The sequence below is a fragment of the Muntiacus reevesi genome, chromosome 4, assembly GCF_963930625.1.
Source record: "Muntiacus reevesi chromosome 4, mMunRee1.1, whole genome shotgun sequence".
In the NCBI taxonomy this organism is placed as follows: Eukaryota; Metazoa; Chordata; class Mammalia; order Artiodactyla; family Cervidae; genus Muntiacus; species Muntiacus reevesi.
Window position 1 is genome coordinate 162,045,363 of NC_089252.1, and position 24,585 is coordinate 162,069,947.

The window sequence follows — 24,585 nt, forward strand, 5'->3', positions numbered from 1 at the left end:
AATGAATGAGTCCCTTAGATTCCTTCCCCCACTCAGAACCACCAACCATCCCTCCCATTCCTGGCAAGCCCAGTTTTATCCTCTTGAAAATGGAAAGGGAGGGTCTCTGGATGGGGAGGCATAGCTGAGTATCCCAGTCCTGCTCTGAAAGCAGAGATCCAGTGAAACACTGAATGTGGAGGCTGCTGTTCTTCCCCCTGAAGTTCTAAGAAGCCAGGTAGCCAGGCTTAATCCCCTCTGAGCAGAAGGAAGAATCAAGGCCATCTGACCCAAAGAAACAACCTGGCCAGAACTCTAGAGTGACTACCATTACTCCAGGAGCCCCACTTTGGAGCACCAAGCTTTCAAACCGCTACTTTGCAAGGGCCATCTGGAATGTGAACAGACAGCTAAGAAAAACACAAACACGTGGAAGAAAGAATCTAAGATGCAAGACTATCACCAAAAACAAAGAGGAAACACAGAAACAGCACATGCAAGAAGAAGAAAACTTTAAAGAAGAAAATGAAAAAACACGCATTAACATCATCTGTATCCATGGATACGTGGGGGGCACTGAATATTGTGGATCAGTAGCCACTAGACAGGGAACAAACAGCTCTTGAAAAGTAAGAATATGGCAGAAATAAAAAAGTTCAACAGAAATGTTGGATAATAATGTTGAAGATTTCTAGAAATTAGGACAAAACAACAAATAATGAAGAATCTAGAAGAGTCAGGAAAATTATACAAGATGAGCCCAAATAACACAATATTCAAATAATGGGCATTACAAAATGAAAGAGGAGACAAAAGTATAAGGATATACTTTCAGAGACTACCCTGGCAGTCCTGTGGTTCAGACTCTGCTCTTCCACTGTAGGGAGTGTGGGTTTGATCCCTGGTCAGGGAGCTAAGATCCCGTATACCTAGTGATGTGGCCCAAAATTGAAGGGAAAAAGGAAAGTTTTCTAGAATTGAAGGATATAAGTTTCCAAAAGGATGGATGAAAACAGACCCACACCAAGGCATGTCATCATGAGATTTGAAAACGCTGGGAGAAAAAGACAATCCTACAAGCTTCTGGGGTGGGGGGCAGGGGATGTTTTCACACAATGTATCAGAATACAATAAATAAAGAGATGGGAATACCAGACCACCTTACCTGCCTCCTGGGAAACCTGTATGCAGATCAAGAAGCAACAGTTAGAACTGGACATGGAACAATGGACTGGTTCCAAGCTGGGAAAGGAGTACGTCAAAGCTGTATATTGTCACCCTGATTTTTTAACTTATATGCAGAATGCATCATGAGAAATGCCAGGCTGGATGAAGCACAAACTGGAATCAAGATTGTGGGGAGAAATATCAATAACCTCAGATATGCAGATGTTACCACACTCAACAGCAGAAAGCAAAGAGGAACTAAAGAACCTCTTGATGAAGGTGAAAGAGGAGAGTGAAAAAGCTGGCATAAAACTCAACATTCAAAAGACGAAGATCATAGCATCCAGTCCCATCACTTTATGGCAAATAGATATGGAAACAATGAAAACAGTGACAGACTTTATTTTCTTGGGCTCCAAAATCACTCCGGACAATGACTTCAGCCATGAAATTAAAAGAAGCTTGCACCTTGGAAGAAAAGCAGTAACAAACCTAGACAGTGTATTAAAAAGCAGAGACATTTCTTTGCCTCCAAAGGTCCATATAGTCAAAGCTATGGTTTTTCCAGTAATTATGTACGTGAGAGCTGGACAATAAAAAAGGTTTGGGCAGACTCTGGGAGGTAGATAGTGAAGGACAGGAAAGCCTGGTGCTCAGCCTTTTTTATTGTCCAGCCTGGCGTGCTTCAGTCCACGGGTTACAGAGAGTCGGACACGACGGAGCAACTGAACGACAACAATCAAAATGACATCAGGCCTCTCAACCCATAGCAATTCTGGGATCTAGAAACCAATGGAAGAGTGCCTTCAAAGTTCTGAAGAAAAGGAATTTCTAACCTAGAATTTACCATCTAGCAAATTTGAGAGTAAAACAAAGACAACTATGAAGGATTCAAAATACTCTCCTCCCGTGCACTCTTCCTCGGGAAGCTGTTAGAGAATATGTTGTTGTTGTTGTTTAGTCCCTAAGCCGTGTCTGACTGTTCTGTGAGCCCGTGGACTGTAGCTCTCTGGGCTCCTCTGTGTACCAGTCACCAAAAGAGTAAAGCCAGAAGGAGAGAGAATTGGATTCGGGAGGCAAGGACTTCAAGGATGCAAGAGGGAAGAGTTAAAAGATAAAATGAGGCACATTAAAAATTTTAAGAGCCTATTTGAGCAAAAAGACTTGATTCAAAAAAAAAAAAACTTGATTCATGTCTTACAGTGTCAAACCAGAAGTAGTTAGGAACACTCTCCCAACAGGAGTCCGGAGATAGACATATACAGGAAGATTGGAGGCAAAGAAAGGAAATGATTTGATTGGCTATAAATTCTAGTTGGCTGCTTGTGACTGGTTGTCCTTAGTTTTTTGATTCATAACCTTGTAAAAGCTTAGATTTTGGTTGGCTTCCATGGGCCAAGAAAGACAGATGAGATTGTTGGATGACATCACTAACTCAATGGACATGAGTTTGAAAAAGCTCTGGGAGTTGGTGATGGACAGGGAAGCTTGGCATGCTGCAGGCCATGGGATCACAAAGAGTCGGACGCGACTGAGGGACTGAACTGATCTGATATGATATCACTTTATGTGCCACGCTAAGTTGCTTCGGTCGTGTCCGACTCCATGCGACCCTGTGAACTGCACCCCGCCAGGCTCCTCTGCCCATGGGATTCTCCAGGCAAGAATACTGGAATTGATTGCCATTCCCTTCTCCAGGGAAACTTCCTGACCCAGGGATCGAACCAGCATGTCTTAAGCCTAACCCGCTTTGGCAGGCAGGTTCTTTAACACTAGTGCCACCTGGAAAGCCCAATATCACTTTATATATAGAATCTAAACTATGATACAAATGAACCTATTATGAAATAGAAACAGACTCATGGACATAGAGAACAGACTGGTGGTTGCCATGTGGGGAGAAGGCTGGGGAGGGGATGGAATGGGAGGCCGGGGTTAGCAGATGTAGGCTTTCATATACAGGATGAATAAACTAGGTCCTACTGTATAGCCCAGGGAGCAATAGTCAACATCCTGTGATAAGCCATTATGGAAAAGAATATTAAGAGAAAATGTGCATATATGTATAACTGAATCACTTTGCTGTATCACAGAAATTAACACAGCATTGTAAATCAACTTCAATAAAATTTTTTAAAAAGAAAAAACATGGTGCTAGGGTGTGCAAACCATGCCTGAGCCCTCAAAGCCCCAAATCCATGGCCTCCTTTAAGCGTGCATAGTCAGCGTGGTAGTGACGGTGTCAGGAGCTCGTACAGATTTGGACCCACTTCTGGGTTCAGTTTTCATCACTCCAGGGGCCATCCACCCTGATGAACCTTTCAAACCTCAAGTTGGAACTTGATTAAAGGAGAAACAGAAGAATGTAGTAAACATGAAATGGCCACCATACATGTCTGTAGACCATGAAATTTCAAACCTCTCTGCAAAGCTGTGTGCGTTTGTCCAGGGGTCAGTGTTATTTTCCTCTGTTAGAAGGATGACAGAGATGAGTTTGAGGTATTTTGTTGCCTATGTTATTGTTTTGTTTTAGCCCATTTCAATGAACCGTGAATTTTTTTAAAAACCAAAGGAAATATCAAGTGCTCTTTGATGGTCGCTAAAGCTTGAGAAAATACTGTATAAATTCACTGGCAGATGGTAGGAAAGCTGTATTTACTGGTCAAAGTTTTTGTTTTTGTGCTCTATGCCCAGAACAATTTGCTGTTCTGAAATATAACACGAGTAAAACTGCTGAGTGTTTATATTTCTCTGGTGAAATCACAGCAAATCGTTGAGTAGAGGTTTAAATCATGAATTAATTATAGTGAACAGAATGTTTTGCATTCTTTGCTAGAAGCTAAGAATAATGATTGGATGAAGTCCCATTAACATTTACTGTGGACTAACTCAGTGGGTAAGGTATTGGTATATGTGTTTGCTTTTTCTTTCAATGATGTGTTGAGATATTAAACCATCTGTTCTTGTGCATAAACGTTTTCCTGGGATTCAGATGGGATTATGGGATATGATATGGTTCTACAATTATTATGGGGTGATCAGACTGTTTATAATAAAATCTTACTTTAGGGGCCTTTTAATGATCCTTAAAAGGAAATCACTCCAGGCTTCAATGTTGGCAAAACATCTCTTGGAGGCATACTGTTGTTTACAAATGTTGGTATGGTTCATTTTAATCATCGAATTCCTAAATTAAATGTAAATTTTCTAGGTCAAGATGATACTTTTGTTCTTACATGTACTATAATTCATTTTGAGGATTAATTCTAAGACTAATTCCTAATTACTTTTCATTATTATTATTTCATTATCACCAAATGGAAGTATTCATAAGAAAAGTTATAAGCCCATAACTGACCCCTGTGCAGAATAATAGTTTTAAACTCAATAAGTTACATGTACATGTTTAGACTGTGAATGTATATAAAAATATATAGCATCAGTCACATTTCTGAACATTTTCAGAGCACTCTAGGTATGAATTTGTGAGCAAAATTTTAGGATTTACAGTCTATCTAGCAGAAGATTTCCTTCTGGGGACAAAAAATTTACATCAGTGATTCTCACCCACTTTCCACACAATACGCTTGAGTAATATGACAGGGTCCCATAAAAGAGTGGCATCTCCTCACTAGTAAGGAGTGAAAGAAGGGGTGGGAGAAGGGATTACATGTAAGTATCACCAAGGGGAGCCCCTAATTGCTTTTAACACTGTTCTGTTGGACTCTTCGCCCTTCACTTCACTCTGCTGAGAATCACAGATTGAAACAGATTTAATCCTGATGGACAGCTTTTCACTTGCTTTCTCCAGTTGCAAATTTAAAATGACTTTGCTTGCATTTTTGAGTTTCTAAGTACTTTAACACAAACATATTTTTATATCTAGAAGGGATAATGTGCATATTTTTAAATTCATTTACTGATTCTCTTTGCTTTGCATACAAATTGAGCTTGCACTAACAGTTGTTATAAAGTGAGACTTGTACAGTACTGGGTGAATCCTGAATATAAAGGTGTGACTCTTCTCTCCTCGTTATTACAGCCCCATCCAGTAGAAAACCAGGAGACCCCCTGGTTATATCAGATATCAAGAAAGGCAGCGTGGCACACAGGTAAGAAAGATGGATTTCCTGGTTCGTCCCAAGGATTTCTTCATCACAGCAGAAGTGACTTCTTCCACACACGAGACAACCTTGGTAATGGGCCATGGTATTCTCAGTATTTTCCAGGCAGCCACAATTAATTGATCGTATTTGACATCCCTGTCAATGGCATGTAGAGCTTTTCCTCAATGTCACTTCATTTTTGCACCTAGTGCAGACAACCATCACCTAAAGATGCTTTTTAGGGTCTTTCATGAGTCCAACATAGCCTTTCCTTCCCTGATCATCTTCCACCCTTCACTTTTCCAGCTAAAAAACTGAAAGTGGCCCGTTATGAGAGTCACCTCACATGCAAGTAACAGATTTGGGGAGAGTTTTACTAGATGCTGGAACATCCTCCCTAGTCAAGCCAACATCCTCCCTTGAGCCTCAAACAATGTGTATGTCTCCTATTTGGTCCATTGACCTTGAAAATCAAGGACTCCTAAACTTTCAGTTTCACAGATCAAAATATTTTTAATTGATTAGTAATACTGATGTAAGACTATTAACTTTCTTTTTGTTTTTCAGTTAAGGATTTTACAAATCTCATCTATTGTTACAGTCATTTCATTAGAGGAATATTTTAATACTGAAAATGTAGGAAGGGCATTAGTTTAGGTGTGTAGGTACAGGTTCAGATACTGTGATGAGGAAACTCATAAATAGTTTGTTTCTCGTACAGTAGTTGGCAGACAGGCAGGCAGCACAGCGCTGGAGAAGCACATCTGCCAGTCCTTCCAGCTTGCTCTGGTTGCTGTGATTTTCCAACCCTAGACGGGAGGAGGGGCGGTACCCAGAGAGTCTGGCATGTACATCTTTAGGGGACGGCCCAGAAGAAGGAACGGGAAAATGGAGACTAGGAAGCAGCTAGCAATCAGAATCATAGATATAATGCATAAAGGATGGTCCTTAACCAAAACATAACCTTCCTTACAAATATGTGTGCATATACATATAGAAGCACCTATAAGCAAACATACATTCTCACTGTTTTTCTCATCTCATGATAGACCTTAAAAACTTCCAAGGCCTGCAGCAGTTCATAACCAGTATGAGACCCCCAGTGGTCATTTTCCAGTTCACTTTTTCTCCCCACTGCAGCCACAGTGAGTCCCCTGGTGCAGGAGAAATGCAGAGACACCAAAACTCAGACCTCCCCTGAGTCCATTCCACCTGACTCCCCTCACTCCCTCCACCCTCGCCTATGTCTGGACTGCCGAGGACCAAAGTTGGTACAACAACGCAAAGAATCATAAGGACATGTGAGCCATGTAAACCCAGGCTCATTACACACCTTCCTGGGAACCTCGGAATTCCTGAATGACACTTAAAAGGTTGTCCTGATCGAATGAAAGAAAGCAGAATAAAAATGTTTCTTAATAATCTGCAATTGAATGTCACAGCAGCCATCCAGAATAAGACTGGAGAAAGGGGATATGTCAATAAAATGCAATTTTTCAAAGTTGAAGAATCAGGTTTCCCCTAAAGACTACCATAATGCTACTTTATGCAGAATGCCTTTTAAATAAACTGGTGAAGTGTTCATCATTAAGCATGTATTTGCTATGCCTTTACTAACAGAACGGGAACCTTGGAACTTGGGGATAAGTTACTAGCCATAGATAACATCCGGCTGGACAACTGTTCCATGGAAGATGCAGTTCAGATCCTCCAGCAGTGTGAAGACCTGGTGAAGCTCAAAATCCGCAAAGATGAAGATAATTCAGGTATTGATCATCTCCACAGTTAAGACTGATTTCTCTAACTGCCCATCTGTCACCAAAGATATTAGATCTTGGTGTTTTACATGCAACAGCTGGCTGCTGACTTTGCAGCAGTGTTTTCTGTAGTTAAGAGGGTCTTTAAATTGGGCGTTAAGAGTGTAGTTTGAATTTTAAATAATAGGGTTTTTTAATGATATAATTAAGATATTTACATTATATAAATGTTACATCTGTATTAAAATAATTTTTAAAGATGAAAAGTAAATCATCACCCAATACCACCCTAATGGAATAGAAGTAGTCATTTTCTAGTTGATGTTATATTACATAATAACAACTGCAGTGTATGTTCTATTTTTTATGTGGCTATATGTACATGGTACCACTTTACAAATCCTTAACAGCTATTATTTTAATTTACTGCCCATAATTTATTTACCTTTCTTTTCTTCTCACTTAGATTGCTCCCATTTGTTTCATTACTGTAGGTGGCACAATCATGGATATTTTTATGTGTAGATATCTTTATTCAACTTCTCTTCTTTTGAATTATTTCTTTAGGAAGTATTCCTAAATAGTAGGATGGCTGAGTCAAAATAAAAAGGGAATTTTTATGATTCCTGATGAGTCTTGTACCATGTTGCTTTCTTAAAGGGCTATATCCATTTTTAGTGCTTCCAGTAATGTGTGAATACAGGGGTGCAGTGCGTCTCAAACTTGAGAAGGCCTCAGATCACCTGAAGACCTTGTTAAAACACAGTCCCTGAGCGCTAACCCCAGGTGGGGACTGAGACTATCATTTCTAGCCAACTTCATTTTGCTGCTGCTGTGGCCAAGACTCAGTAATCTGAGTAGCCCCCTGCAGATGCCCTTTTATCTGATTTGGATAAGAACCCAAGCTAATCAAAACAAGAGTCAACTAACATGGGGATTTCTAAAAAGTGACATATGTCTATAACATAAACATTTAATTTAAAAATGTACCCATCTTATGGGTGAAGCCAACATTTTCTGCTGACTATAGTTACAAATCTTTTGACTTCTTTGCCTAAGTCATACCCATAATATAATTTAAGATTTCTAGGTTTGGGGGGTTTTTTGTGTTGTTTTGCTTTAATACAGTGAAAAGTTAAAGAACTTAAAGCAATCTGAATGCTTACTCCAACTAGATTTTTTATCTCCCTAACGTTTTCAAGTTTTCCCTCTATTAATTATTAGTTGATTTTTGCCTATTAATCCCCTTTATTGAATCTTTCCAAAGCATTTGACTTTTTCATAGTTCCAATATACTCATATTTCATAGGTTACATAAGATTCATCAAATTATACGGTTAAAATAACAAGTGAAACTGGCAGAAACAGGCTTGGGAATAAACCTAATTGACTCTAAATGTTAAGCTTTTGACTCAATTGGTAGCAGAAACAGAGGTACATGGGGTGCTATTGATACAAAGGGAAACATTCTGAAGCTTCAATGGCCTTGGTTGGTGTATTTTACAAAGAGGATGGAGAGTCACAATGAATGCAGTAAACTGGTTAAAGGGAGATGGGTTAAGAGAGTTTCTACTGAATAATTTCATCCCAACCAATAATGAGCAGTTGTCAATGTTCTGCAGTCTCTTGGAATCTAATCCTCTAGATCCAGAGTTCACGGTCACATCAGGCCATGTGTTTGTGATTACTATTCAGAGCCAAAACAAGTTGGTAATTACACCCCCTCAGTACCACTGGTAAGGATAATTATATCCAAATATATTTTATAGTGAACCTTTAAAAATATGCACAGATTTCTTCTAGTTATTTCACAAGCAACTGACTTTTCTCGCCAACATTTGCATTTCTCTCCTAACAAGCGTACTTCATTGGTACTTTTGGGGGAGGATTTGTTTTAAAAGAAGGATAAAGCCTCCAGTGTCAGGCTGGGTTCTGTCCTAGTGAAGAGGCAAAGCCCTGTGGAGAAACCCATTTTGCATGATTTGCGAAGCTAAGCAGATCTTAGCTACCTTCCTTGCAGAGAGCAGAAGCCAAGCCAGAGATGAATATGTATGATGTTTGTGGCTGGCAGTGTTCCCAGTTCCAAAGCCAGGCAATGCAGACACACACTGAGAAGTTTCAGAAACAGCTGAGCACCAGGAGAGCCACATCTTACTTCAGTCGCTTCTTTCCTTTGGCTCATTTTCCTCTCTTCTAGTCCTTTCCCCTTGCAATCCTTATGCCTAATACTATGGTAAGGATCATGCTTATTAGGTATTTTTTAAAATTTATAAGTGGTTTCAGTTTTTTAAATCTTAAAATCTTCCATTGAAAACCATTCACCTAAAAAAAAGAAAAAAGAAAAAAAAGAAAACCATTCACCTAACCAAAATAAGACTGTAAATATAGGTATTAAGAGATATTTACCCAAACCAGATTTTCTTGTCAGCATACTGAAACCTATACTCAGACACACTTTTATAACAGACCACTAACTGAACATTATCATCTGATCATTGATTTGGAAGAATTTGAGTGTTTCCATATCCTTTTCCACCATGAGAATACAAGTATAATTTGAGTAACCAGTTCTTTTTTATTCAGAGCAAAGCAAGGAGGGGATTATTCAATGCAAAATTTGGACATCGACTAGTTCAAGGCCGACTACATAGTCATAAAGAGCACACACTTTTAAATCAGACCTGTGTTTAAAGTTCAGTTCTACTGCACTTGAGCTGCATGAGTCTGGGCAAGTTACTTAACCTGCCTGAGATTTGGTTGTACTTTCAGTAACATGTGCAAAGTAATACCCACCTGGGGTGCTGCTGTGGCTTGTTGAGAGATTTACAGGCACAGTCAGTATTCAATAACTTGGGACTATTTTATTATTATTATTATTGTTATTATTATTATATTCTGAAATGCTTTTCCCCACATTAGTTCTGATCCTAGGTCAAGATGTAAATGAGTGGAAAATAAGCACTATTCATGACAACAGTCACTGATTTTGAAAGTTTGACACTGTGCTTAATCTGAAATTAAGCTGGTGATTTAAAATTGAAGGCAGGAGGAGAAAGGGACGGCAGAGGATGAGATGGTTGGATGGCATCACTGACTCGATGGACATGAGTTTGAGCAAGCTCCAGGAGCTGCTAATAGACAGGGAAGCCTGACACACTCCAGTCTGTGGGGTCACAAAGAGTCAGACACAACTGAGTGACTGAACTGAACTGGCACTGCTTAATCTGAAATTAAGCTGGTGATTTAAATTGTCTCAATATTTGTCTCAACCCTTTGTCTCAATATTTGAATTGTAATCAGAATGGTAATAGGCAGTATATATTCTTCACTCTCTAAACTATTACTTACACGAATATTGGACTTTCTATACCAGTAGACTTCAGGCGTCTTCCAGTTCTCTTTTTCTTTATTTATTTGTCTTATTTTGTTTGGTTGAGCAGGATCTTCACTGCTGGGCTTTCTCTAGTTGCAGTGATCGGGGGCTACTCTTGGCTGTGGTACCCAAGCCTCTCGCGGTAGTGGCTTCTCTTGTTGCAGAGCACAGACTCGAGGGGCATGGACTTCAGTAGCTGTGCCTCAGGGACTCAGTAGTTGTGGCTCTCGGGGGCCTTAGAGCTCAAGGGCTCCAGTAGTTGTGGTATATGGGCTTTAGTTGCCCACAACATGAGACATCTTCCCAGACCAGGGATCGAACCCATTCCCCCTGCACTGGCAGGCAGATTTCTATCCACTGTACACCAAGGAAGCTCCCAGTTCTTTCCTCAACTGTCTGCTCCTCTCCATCCTTGGTTCTGTCATCAGTTACAGAAAATTTATCATCGTACTTGATATCACTTGGTTTCCTAAACTAGTAATTCTGTAGTTGAGTTTAACAGATGTTGCTTCAAAATCTACGTGTGTCTTCCAGCTGCACCAGGTTCATTGCTCTGTCTTGCAGTTTACCCAGGGAGATGGCAGAACTATTTTCAAACATTGTTAAAGTGTTCATTTCTCATTCAGTCATGCCACTGGCATTTACCTAGTGTAGGTAAGGTACTAGGGACTGGCAGTCCTTAGATTAAAAAGGACACAATCTCTGCCCTTAAATCAGTTACCACCTTATAGAGAAACAGAAGAAAATAATTAGCAGTATGATGAATGTTCTAGGTGTACAAAATGTTAAGAGAATATGAAGGCACCCATTTGAGACTGGGGAACTCAAGTAACTACTTCCAGCAATCCTGATCTCAGAGGTGTTATTAAAAATTACCAAGAGGAAAAGTAGGAACCAAAGGAAATCAGAGAGCATGGCATATCTTAGTAGCACATACACCTGAGGCAGAAAGTTTGTGCAAGAACTCAGTAGTAGGTGAGTAGACAGATACACTGAAGCCAGATCATTATGGTCCTTCAGAGTACCTCATGAGAAACGCTGGGCTGGAAGACGCACAAGCTGGAATCAAGATTGCTGGGAGAAATATCAATAACCTCAAATATGCAGATGACACCACCCTTATGGCAGAAAGTGAAGAAGAACTAAAAAGCCTCTTGATGAAACTGAAAGAGAAGAGTGAAAAAGTTGGCTTAAAGCTCAACATTCAGAAAACTAAGATCATGGCATCTGGTCCCATCACCTCATGGGAAATAGATGGGGAGACAGTGGAAACAGCGTCAGACTTTATTTTGGAGGGCTCCAAAATCACTGCGGATGGTGACTGCAGCCATGAAATTTAAAGACGCTTATTCCCTGGAAGGAAAGTTATGACCAACCTAAATAGCACATTAAAAAGTAGAGACATTACTTTGCCAACAAAGGTCCGTCTGGTCAAGGCTATGGTTTTTCCAATGGCCATGTATGGATGTGAGAGTTGGACTGTGAAGAAAACTGAGTGCCGAAGAATTGATGCTTTTGAACTGTGGTGTTGGAGAAGAGTCTTGAGAGTCCCTTGGACTGCAAGGAGATGCAACCAGTCCATCCTGAAGGAGATCAGTCCTGGGTGTTCATTGGAAGGACTGATGCTGAAGATGAAACTCCAATACTTTGGCCACCTCATGCGAAGAGTTGACTCATTGGAAAAGACCTTGATGCCGGGAGAGATTGAGGTCAGGAGGAGAAGGGGATGACAGAGGATGAGATGGCTGGATGGCATCACCGACTCGATGGGCGTGAGTTTGAGTAAACTCCGGGAGTTGGTGATGGACAGGGAAGCCTGGCGTGCTGCGATTCATGGGGTCGCAAAGAGTTGGACATGACTGATCGACTGAACTGAACTGAACTGAACCTACAGTTTAAATTTTAAAACAAAAGCAAGATAAAATATTATTCCATTAAACACAATTTTTTTTCATTGGACTACATTTCACCTATTAAGTGTGGAAAATTTAGCATCCAAATTGAGACACTGTAAATATAAAATGGGCTTCCCAGGTGGTGCACTGGTGAAGAGTCCATCTGCCAACACAGGAGTTGTGGATTCAATTCCTGGGTCAGGAAGATCCCCTGGAGGAGGAAATGGAAACTCACTCCAATATTCTTGCCTGGAGAATTCCATACTGAATTTTTCAAGCCTTAGTACAAAAAATATAGAATATCTCAGTAACAATTTATTTAGATAGATAGATTATATGTTGAAGTAGTACTTAGCTACATTGGGTTAATTATTATTGAGATTAATTTTTTTTAAAAAAGGGAATTGAATTTTACCCCAGAAGCCAATGGGGAGCTATTAAAAGACAAAAGAGCAGAGGAATGAGGCCACAGTATTTTGTCAGTGACCAGTGGTTGCAATCACTTACTGAAGTATTGAAGATGCATTTAAGAGAGTCCAGATTAACTCTGTTTCTAGCCCAGGCTGGGGGAAGCAGTAGAATATAATGACTAAGAACACTAGACTGACTTCACAAGTGACAAGCTGGCGAACTTGGAAAAATTAACTTCTCTAAGTATTAGTGTCCTCATCCATAATAACATCTGCTGAATGTCTCCTTCACGTGACTGTTTTAGGGCTCAAAGGAAGCGATATATTTAAGCACTCAATAATGTATGGCACCTAGTAAGGCCCAATGAATGCTGACTGTCAACAGCCATTATTAGGATGTTTTTAAAATTAATTTTAGCTTTTTTTTTACAATAGCCAAATTTTTTGAAACACTTGGGAGCATAGTGGTTCCCCTCCCTATATTCTGTGGCTGCTCTGCCTAGAGAAGCTTTTGCATTTGTCATCTTTCACTCCTACAGGAGAATAAATCAAGTAGAGCCGATGGATGGGTGGGCTTCCCAGGTGGTAGAGTGGTAAAGAATCTGCCTGCCAATACAGGAGACACAAGGGATACCTGAGTTCGATCCCTGAGTCAGGAAGATTCCCAGAAATAGGAAATGGCCACCCACTCCTGGAGTGGCAACCTAGAAAATCTTATGGACAGAGGAGCCTGGCAAGATATAGTAAGTGAGGTCACAAAGAGGCAGACACAACTGAGCGATGGAATACACACAGAGCCAATGGGCGCTTTTCTGGGTCTGAGCATTAAAACAGCGGCTGTTACCTAATCACCAAGACCCCAAAGATGCAATAACCGCCTTGAAAGGAGATCTATTGCCTTGTTTGCATCTAGATCCAAATGTATGTGAAGAGGGGAGAGTTTAGAGCTCTGAGAACAAAACAGTAGAGAATTGGGGGGAAATTGTGGCAAGAAATAGATGGGGGCAAAAATTAAAAAATTAAAAATAAATAGATGGGGGCTTCCAAATCCCTCCCAGATAATTTATAAGGGTCTGCTTTGTGTCACTGCCTTTGTGCCCGTCAGACTCATGGCTGCTAATGATATCTCTCTTGAGGTAGAGCACCTCACTTCTAATATACAGCATGTTTCTGGAGACCATAAATTCAGTATTTTCCCTTCACCAGCTCTAATCTGCATAGAGAAACATTTCGAGGCTGCAACTTGTCCTATCCGAAGCAAATGACTTTTTCACATTTCCAAATAGAGTCTTATGCAAATATAGCCTTAGTACCAGTTAAATCTGCCTTGAAAAGATTTGGCCTTTCATTTTTCACTTTTTCAGCTCATCAGTGTTAAGCCAGCTAAGTAATTTTCAGCAGCTTTCCCCCCATCAAATCTAGATTGAAATAACAGAATGCCCCGTCATGAGCAACCAAGAATGATCCTGGCTGTGCAAGGAACAGTGGTAGGGGTTATTTTGGCAAGAGGCTGACTGCAGGAAAAAAACTCCTGATAGATTTTTTTTTTTTAAATGCTCTTCCCTTGTTTCCGCTTTATGTCAAGGCAGTAATGGCTTTCAAATGGAAGGCAACATCCCGATCACTCAGAGGACTTGCTAAAATACAGGTGACTGGGTCCCACTCTCTCAGAGTTTCAGATTCCTACAGATCTGGGATAAAACTGAGAATTGGTATTGCTAACAGATTCTCAAATAATGCTGAAATTACTGGTCCCAAAACTATACTCTGAGAAGCACTGTCATGAGACAACCTAATTTGGAGACTTATAAATGGTCACTTACATAAAGAAATTTAGCAGGCTAGGAATATTCCTTGCCATGCAGGGGATGCAGGTTCAATCCCTGGTCAGGGAACTAAGATCCCATGTACTACGAGCAGCTAAGCTCACGTACCCTAACTCCTGAGCCCATGTGCCCTAGAGCTCACAGGCCACAGCTAAGACCAGTCGCAGCCAAGTAAATCAAACAAAGAAAGAAATTAAAGTTCTGCTCTTAAACACTCAACAACTCCTTGGAACATTATTTCGATAAGGCCAGGTCACATGACTAAGCAACAGTCAGGCAGCTGTTGTTGTTCAGTGGCTACGTCATGTCCGACTTTTTGTGACTTCATGGATGCCAGGTTTCCCTGTCCTGGAACAGTGTTTATTTTTTCACGTGATTATCTAAGTTAACCAGCGCTATTTATGGAAAAGATTGACCTTTTCTCATTGCATTCAGTGGCAACCTTGTCATAATCAGCTGTTTCACAAATGAATCTTTTTCAGATTTCGTCATTTAATTCCATGATTATTGTTGTTGTTCAGTCGCTCAGTCATGTCCAACTCTTTGCAGCACCATGGACTGCAGCACGCCAGGCTTCCCTGTCCATCACCATCTCCTGGAGCTTGCTCAAACTCATGTCCACTGAGTTGGTGATGCCATCCAACCATCTCATCCTCTGTCGTCCCCTTCTCCTGCCCTCAGTCTTTCCCAGCATTGGGGTCTTTTCTAATGAATCGGCTCTTTGTATCAAGAGGCCAAAGGATTGGAGCTTCAGCTTCAGCATCAGTCCTTCCAATGAATATTCAGAGTTGATTTCCTTTAGGATTTGCTGGTTTGATCTCCTTATTATCCAAAGGACTCTCAAGATTCTTCTCAAGCACCAAATTCAAAAGCGTCAATTCTTCAGCACTCAGCCTTCTTTATGGTCCAGCTCTCCCATCCATAAATGAGCTGTAGAGGATATTTTTTAAATGCTTCATTTGCTCAGGTCTGTCCCCCTCCAAGAAATAAGCCATACTCGATGACATGAATTCCATCACTTTTAGTTGAAGTGAACTTCGATTGACCTGTATATTTATGCATTCCAAAGGCCCTCTCCCAAATCCAAGACTCCTATTTGGCCACGTAAGCAGATGCCATGATGAATTCAAGCTAGATAGTGTTCGTTTTTTGTTAAACAGACGGCACTCAAGAAGCCCGGGAATAACATTGCAGATAAGTAATGCTGCAATTTTGCATCTGTTCCATGGTCCCATTAATTTCCTTAACTAGGGAGCTGAGCAGAACAAACAAGTTGGCTGGCCCCCTTTCACGTCTTTCATTAATAGTGGTAAACCTTCTGTTGTGATATAGAAGCTGTTTATAATATCATTAACATCTGTTTAGGCTCACTTTGCAAATTCCTGGTGATCCACGTCCTTTCTTCTCAGAAAGTTTCTGTTCTGGTTCAACACTCCAGTTGCTCCTTTCTTAGCTGGAACAGCCTCAAGGAGAGAGTACCTTGGAGGGCTTCCACCTCCAAAATGGTCTGAGCAGAAATGGCAGTTATCACCCTCTTCGCAAGCTGCAGGGCTGTTCAGCTGCCAGTTGGTCTGCTGCCCGAGAAGGCAGATGGATTTGAAAGTGCAGCCTGCAGCTGACTCCAGCAGCGCAGGCTTTATTCTCACCCTTTGAATGAGCTTCATTGGGTTTGCATCACCTTGGAGAAGGAAACTAGACCTTGGAGTAGCTAGAAAAGTGACTCACAAGGCTAGGAACCTGTAACTGCCTGCTAGCAGGTATTTGTCCTTTTGCTCAGTTGTTCAGGCACTTACTGGAGTCTCTGTGATGCTCAGCATAGTTCTAGGCTCTGGGCACGTGAAGATGAAAAATACTTTACACATTGACACTTTATATGTCAATCCTGATCTCCCAGTTCATCCAATCCTTCCTTCCCCTACTGTGTCCACATGTGTGTTCTCTGCATCTGCATCTTTATTCCTGTCCTTCTAGTGGGTTCATCTGTAGTATTTCTCTAGATTCAGCATGCATATGTTAGCATATGATGCTTGTTCTTCTCTTTCAGCTTTCCTTCATTCTGTTTGAGAGCCTCTGGATCCATCCACGTCTCTACAAGTGACCCAGTTTCTTTCCTTTTTGTGGCTAAGTAATATTCCATCACATATATGCACCACATCGTCTTTAGGGGACGTTTAGGTTGCTTCCATGTCCTTGCTATTGCCCTACCGTGTGTAAACTAGATGGCTAGCGGGAACCTGCTGCATACCACAGATAGCTCAGCTCAGTGCTCTGTGATCACCGAGACGGGTAGGAAGGTGAGGGTGGGAGGGGAGCACGAGAGAGAGGGGCTGTATGTATACAAATAGCTGATTCACTTCCTTGTACAGCAGAAACCAACACAACATTGGAAAACATTATAATCCAATAGAAAAAAACATGAATTTTCAAGGTGATCCTATCCTGATGAAGGAGACATGTAGAGAGGAAATTAAAACATAGAGCAGAAAGCATATACTAGACCATGAATTCCCAGTGGGGGCAAAAATTGGTTCTCAGGAAGAAAGGAAAAGAATCTAAACCAAAAAGATATATACGTATGTATAACTGAATCACTTTGCTATACACCTGAAACTAACATAATATTGTAAATGAGCTATACTCAATTTTTTTTAAGTAGTTTTCAGGGAGCAAAGAATCTTAAACATTACGTTAAAATGGTGTGTGACCCTCCAAAGCTCAACCTGACCGAACCTTGTTCCTTCCTGTTTAATTTCTCTAATTAGGAAAAATTTAAATTCAGTTTTTCTCCTCAGTGGGAAGAGAGGAGGCAAAAATTTTTTATAAAGAAGTATGGGAACACTGCAAGAATACATAAGAGCTGGTAGGACCTCATGGAAAAGGTCTCTAGTCTCAGCTAAGGAGCCTGGAAGGTTTGCAGAAAGACAAGACAGCTAAGCCATGTTCTAAAGTGAGGGTAGACAGCTATTAAAGGGAATGAAATAATGCCATTTGCAGCAACATGGGATGGACGTAGAGACTGTCATGCTGAGTGAAGTGAGTCAGGGAAGGAGAAATATCATATGACACCCCTTATATGTGGAATCTAAAAAGACATGAACAAATGAACCCACAAAACAAAGAGACTCACAGACTTAGAGAACTAACTTATGGTTGCTGGGGGAGGGATGGGAGGAAGGGATAACTGGGGAGCTTTGAATGGACATGTACACACTGCTAGGTTTAAAATGGATAGCCAACAAGGACCTACTGCATAGCACATGGAACTCTGTTCAGTGTTTGTGGCGGCCTGGCTGGGAGGGAAGTTTGGGGGAGAACAGATACATGTGTGTGCATGGTTGAGTCTCTTTGTTGTTCACCTGAGACTGTCACAACATTAGTTAATCAGCTATGCCCCGATACAAAATAAAAAGCCTCAAAAAATAAAATAAAGTGAGCATAAAGTTCTCCAGAGGAAGGAAGATGTTTGTGCCCAGGGAGTAACCTGTGCAAGGTTAAAGCTGCAAGACAAGTGCTTTTCAAAGGGACCACTGGGGAGAGAATTAGATTGCATTGGAATGGGGAAGGATGGCAGAAGACATAGAGGCTTCAGCCCTGTTCATGCCAAGGTTGCATTGTATTCTTCAGTAATCGGGGAACTAATGGAAGACTGTAAGGAAGAGAGCCACATATTCAGATTTATTGCTTTCAGAATATTCTGGGAAGGAAAAAGAAAGAATTCAGTGTTGATAGGGCTGGTGAAAATAGATGTGGCAGAGAAGGACAAAGACTGGATCTTAAGTAGGAAAACAATTTAGGGAGAAACCATTGCTATAGCAGCTGGACAGAGCTGAGTCCTCAAGAGCCCGTGGCACCCTGCTTGGTGGGCAGGCGGGTCATAGGATCTGGTTGTTGTCGTTGTTGTTGTTATTTAGTCACTAGGTTGTGTCTGACTCTTTGTGACCCTAGGGACTGTAGCCCACCAGCCTCCTCCGTCCATGGAATTTTCCAGGCAAGAATACTGGAGTGGATTGTCATTTCCTTCTACAGGAGGTCTTCCCGACCCAGGGATCAAACTAGTGCCTCCTGCATTGGCAGGCAGATGCTTTACTGTTGTGCCACCAAAACCTTAATTGGATGGCCTGGCTGGGAGGGGAGTTTCGGGGAGAATGGATACATGTATATGTATGGCTGAGTCCAGTTTGTTGTCCATCTGAAACTATCACAACATTGCTAATCAGCTATAATTCAATATAAAATAAAAAGTTTACAAAATAAATTAAAATTAGCATGAAAATATTTTTAAAAAATAAAGACTGTGTAATGAACCATCCTACATCACCTAGCATTAATAGCTATTAACTTAGAATCAATCTTGCTTTAGAACTACTCCCACCCTAAATTTCCCCATCTCACCCACACACTGAATTATTTTTAAGAAATTTTAGACATCATATCATTGCATGTTGCAAATATTGTTAATGTATCCCTAAACAATACTCTTATAAAAGATTTCTAAAATTCATAACTAAATATTGCAATAGCAATAATTCTTCAGTTCAGTTCAGTCGCTCAGTCATGTCCGACTCTTTGTGACCCCGTGGACTGCAGCACGCCAGGCCATCCTGTCCATCACCAACTCCCAGAGCTTACTGAAACTCACATCCATTGCATCAGTGATGCCATCCAACCATCTCATCCTCTGTTGTCCCCTTCTCCTCCCACCTTCAGTCTTTCCCAGCATCGAGGTCTTTTCCAATGAGTCAGTTCTTCACATCAGGTGACCAAAGTATTGGAGTTTCAGCTTCAGAATCAGTGTTTCCAGTGAACACCCAGGACTGATCTCCTTTAGGATGGACTGGTTGGATCTCCTTGCAATCCAAGGGACTCTCAAGAATCTTCTCCAACACCACAGTTCAAAAGCATCAGTTCTTCAGTGCTCAGCTTTCTTTATAGTCCGACACTCACATCCATACATGACCACTGGAAAAAACATAGATTTGACTAGCTGGACCTTTGTTGGCAAAGTAATGTCTCTGCTTTTTAATATGCTATCTAGGTTGATCATAGCTTTTCTTCCAAGGAGAAAGCATCTTTGAATTTCATGGCTACAGTCACCATCTGCAGTGATTTTGGAGCCCCCCAAAATAAAAGTCTGTCACTATGTCCATTGTTTCCCCATCTATTTGCCATGAAGTAATGGGACTGAATGCCATGATCTTAGTTTTTTTAATGCTGAGTTTTAAGCCAACTTTTTCGCTCTCCTCTTTCACCTTCATCAAGAGGCTTCATCAAAAGGCTCTTGAGTTCTTCACTTTCTGCCGTGAGTGTGTGGCATCATCTGCGTATCTGAGGTTATTGATATTTCTCCCTGTAATCTTGATTCCAGCTTGTGCTTCATCCAGCCCAGCATTTCTCACGGTGTACTCTGCATATAAGTTAAATAAGCAGGGTGACAATATACAGCCTTGACGTACTCCTTTCCTGATTTGCAACCAGTCTTTACTCAAGTTCCTGTCTCCCTGATTTTCATATACATGGACAGATAAGTTTTTCTAAAAGTAGTTGCTCTAAATTAGAATCCAAAAAGATGTATTCCTTGCTTTTGGTTGTAATGTTTCTTAAATCTTTCCTTTCAAGTTTTTGTTTCCAAGAGTTTATTTGTTGAATAGATCAGAAATCAGCTACATTCTTGACATGGTCTAAATATAGCATCACATTTTCATTAATATTCTGCCATTTTCTTGCCTTGCATCGCATCACTGTTTAAACTCGTTGAGTACCCTAATAAGTGCTTTTGTTATTGAAGCACTTCAGCTGCCCGATTTAAAGTGTCGCCCTCCATAAAGTAACCTGAAACTGTGCTAAACACACTTACTCCTTTCCTGGTGTTACTTTGTCGTCTTAGTGATACAAGTTGCAAACCTGTCCAGAAATAACACAGGGCACTCACTGTTACCTGGGATCAGACAACTGGGTTCCCTGAAGAGCCAGCTAACTGGAGTCAGCTTCTCTCCACTCTCCTAGTGAGTGGGACTGCACCCCAGCTCAGCTTCCTACAGGCCAATGGTTGTTTTCATCTGGATGGAAGTTTCAACGGAAACGTCGCACAGATTTCTGGGCTCTGGGCAGCTGGGCTCCATGTACTTGGTGACTGGCATTTCCCACAACTCCCGTAAAGAGCTGATGGCCAGATCCAGAATGCCTGGTGCCCATTGACATGCCAGTGCTCGTGCTTGCCCTGTAGGAAAGAAGGGCAGTAAAACGGCCAGGTCTTCCCACTGGCAGGCACATCAGAGTGCCCCCTCGGTAACTAACATTTACTGTACCAAGGTTTACTAATCGAAGGACTCCCCTAGAATTACATGCAGAATATAGTTGTTGGCAGAGACTGCAAAGTACGTGTGCTGTTCCAGTAACACCCTAATCGTTTATGTAAAACCCTGCTCTGATGGCTAATGATATGTCACAGAGTAGAAGAAGTTAGACTTGCGACTCTGCCTCCGTTTTTGGTTGCTCTGTATCCTGGTGCTTCTGTCAGCAGCTGCTTGGCAGGCCATCACCAGCCTATTGACCACAAGTAAAAATAGAACCCTGGAAGAAGTATGTAAACCACCAGATAGAGCTGTTGAAGGCTTGATGTGGAGGATTCTCAGCTGCCAGTATAAATCTGAGTCTAATGTTGAAGATATTTGTACCCTAGATGTTGATTTAAGCATTGCAGTGTGAGAGATGGTTTTTATTCTCTATGTATGGAGCTTCTTCTGAGTAGATGGAGTAGTGAGGAAGTAGAGGTGATGGGTACATCATCCCCAAACTCCTAAACTGTGGGCAGAAGTGAAGAAAGTGCTGGCTGGAGAATACACATCACTTCCTACATTTCTCTACAGGCCTTTCTATTTTATATTCATTGTAACTCTTCACTGCACACACAGATAATTGAATTGTTAATTCAAGCTTTTCTATTCCTCCTATTTTAGGACCTCATATCATAAATGAACAGCTGCTCATTGCAGAAATATGACTGTGTTAATGTTTCACTGGGATACAGCCTGACTATAAAAGCTGACTATTTTGTTATAGTATCTACTGAACCATTTCACTGTATCCTTTGGTACAGCAATGAACAACTCCTTAACCATTCACAGCTTCCAGGCCCAAGGAATAAAACAAGAAATACTCAGAATGTCTTGTTTCAGCATGTCATCAGCAAATAAAACCCTCTGAATTTTGAGACTTCATATTTACAACCTTGACATGGTCAAAACACCCGACCATGTTGAAGGTGTCCCATGATATCTTTCAAGCCAAGGCTTTAAGCAGACCATACTCACAAATATTTTCCTTCTTACCAACCTTAGATGGTAAAAATTAGGTCACTGCAGTGTGGCAACGTGGTATATGCTACTGAAATGTCATTTACATGACTCCTAGTCTCAAGGACAGAGAGGGGAAAAATCATTCAAACCTGTGTTTTGGGAAAAGAATCTAAAAAAGAGTGGATATATGTTTAACTGAATCACTACTGTACAACTGAGATGAACAGAACATTGTAAATCAGCTACAACAAACAATTTTTTAAAAACCCTCTGTTTGAATATCTGTATTTGTGAATAAGATTCATATTTTAAGACACAATCAATGAAATGATAGATAAGGGGCTGCAAATTCTCAAGCCCCACTTAACCATGCATATATTAAAGTTTGCTCTAACCATGAGTAAAATCAACTTTTCTCTTTTGAGAGTTAGCTTGCTTGTAAAGCCTGAAAACAGGAATTGCATGGCCCAATCTCTTTGTTTACTGCATGAGTCTCTCCACCCATATTGCCTCCTTAGCTATATCTTCAGTCCCCAGATATTTATGACACCCTCTCAAAACACTAGGCAAGCGCTGTGCAAGGCAGGACCACCATATTAAAAGGCCTGAGGTGCCAGCTGGGTAGCTCTCCCACAGGTTTAAAACATAAGTCATTAGGCAGAGAACCCCTTCCTTGACCCTTGATGACAGCAACATCCCTATATTAGAATGTTACAGCCAATTAAGGAAATGCTACTTCCCAAAATAATTATTTTCTGAGACATAATGCTTTGATGATGATGTTTTGAGTTTCTTATTTCATGTATGAAGATATGTGTCTTTTTGCTCTGCTTCTTCCAAAGAAACCAATTATGATTCATTGGCATTTATTGCAGATGAACAAGAAAGTTCCGGAGCAATTATTTACACTGTGGAGCTGAAGCGCTATGGGGGGCCCCTTGGCATCACAATTTCAGGAACTGAAGAGCCGTTTGATCCTATAATCATTTCAAGCCTCACTAAAGGGGGATTAGCTGAAAGGTACCATTTGAGTCAACTGCTACAATTACCTGTGTCTGAAATGGGTTTCCTTCCCCACAGCTGCATAAAAACATGCTTCCCTCTCCTGGTTGTTTATCTGTTGACTTTTTCAAATCGCACAAAGGATTGATTTAGAGCTTGAGACCTCTCAGGCAGAGCTCTGACTTGAAGGGCATCTTATAAGCAGTAAAAGATGTCCTGGGCTTAGCCTTGATATTATTCTCCAGAAACGTATAAACTGACCACAGTCGACTAGAGGTAAATTTATCTTGTGTCCGTTTTGAGAGGAGGAGACTAAAGTTCAAGGAGGTCAAAAGGCTTGTCTGATTCAATTCAGCAAATGTTTATAGAGCCTCTGTTACCTGGCTGAGCTGCTGAAGAATGACTGACATAAGCTTCATCTTCAAAGACTTCAGACAACAGTGTAGGGGCTTAATCACATCCTGAAATGTGGAATGCCCGTCTGTCCCTTTGGCGGTTTGCTTCTGTTTACATGCGTCCCACCACCACCTCTCACGCTGATTTCTTTCCAAGACAATGTTGTGAGACATGCTTCAAACCCCATAACCAGACCTATCCTCCGGCAACTTAGCTCAGGTGTGTGCATACGTTGCTCGTGCTGACACTTGAAGACAGTGGTTTGCAAAACAGAGACGTAGCATCACAGAATTTTGGAGCTGCAAGGCACCTTAGAATCAACTCACCCAGCATCCTCAGCTGGTAGGCGAGGGCACTGAAGCCGCTCCGAAAGGGTGGTCTGCTGAAATTTTGTATTCTGATGCTGACAGACACCTATGACATGGTATCCTCTAGCCATCCCCCCGTCCTAGGTTTCATCTGTTAAGAGAGACAAGAGGGAAAGATTAATATGGATCTGACTCGGCAACCTCCTAGTCAAGTGCTCTATGGCTCACAGTTTGGCTCTTCCATAAACTGGAGATTTTTTTTTTTTTTTTTGGTCAGATCTTAGTTCCCCAACCAGGGATTGAACCCAGGCCACAGCAGTGAAAGCGTGAGTCCTCCCATTGGACTTCCAGGGAACTCCCTGGAGACGCCTTATGAAAGAATGAATTGATTCTTTTTTTTTTTTTCAGGAAAAAAATATTTCTCGCGAGTAGATTCTTATAATCTGTGTGCCCCGGCATCACCTCTGGTGCCCCAGCGCTAGTGATGCCCACCACCCCCAGAGCAGGCTGGGGTCAGGTCACTTGGGCATGAGCCGCCTGTGAGTTGGCTTCCTCCACTCATGTGTTTAAAGTGAACCAGCACCCCAGAGGCTATCATGGGATTCCCACTCTATATCCTTCAGCGCAGGTCAGGAGATCTGAAAGTTTAAACCTTTCCTGGGCGGGGCGTCTTCCCTGGTAGTCCAGGGGTTAAGACTTCGAGCTCCAACTGCAAGGGATGTGGGTTTGATCCCTGACTGGGGCACTAAGGTCCCACATGCCGCATGGTGGCCAGAAAATAAAATTAAACCTTTCCTGAGTTTGCCTGCTGTGAGTCTGTTCCTTCCCCACCTGTGCTTCCAAACAAAGATAGATATGGTGAACATCAGAATTATAACTTCCAGTCTGCTAGTTTAGAACTGGGTGAGGGTGAGAAGAGAAGGGAAAACATTGAAGGTTTCTCTGTTGATCAGTAAATTAATTTTCTTTTTCCATTGCAAGCAGAATGTTAATCCCTTTACATGTGTTTTCCTGTTTAGTCCTCAGAGCTTCCCTGTGAGGTGGTTTTCTCCATTGTAGTGATGAGGAAAC

The 24,585-nt window shown here is 41.3% G+C and overlaps 1 protein-coding gene across 1 annotated transcript in view; it reads left to right on the top strand.

The window, feature by feature from the left end:
• Positions 1–24,585, top strand: part of GRIP1 (glutamate receptor interacting protein 1) — a 203,823-nt gene that overhangs the window by 130,335 nt on the left and 48,903 nt on the right. The window contains exons 14-16 of the mRNA XM_065935093.1: positions 5,189–5,258; positions 6,873–7,018; positions 22,684–22,828. Coding sequence (XP_065791165.1) covers positions 5,189–5,258; positions 6,873–7,018; positions 22,684–22,828 — 361 coding nt within the window. The remainder of the gene's footprint in view (positions 1–5,188; positions 5,259–6,872; positions 7,019–22,683; positions 22,829–24,585) is intronic.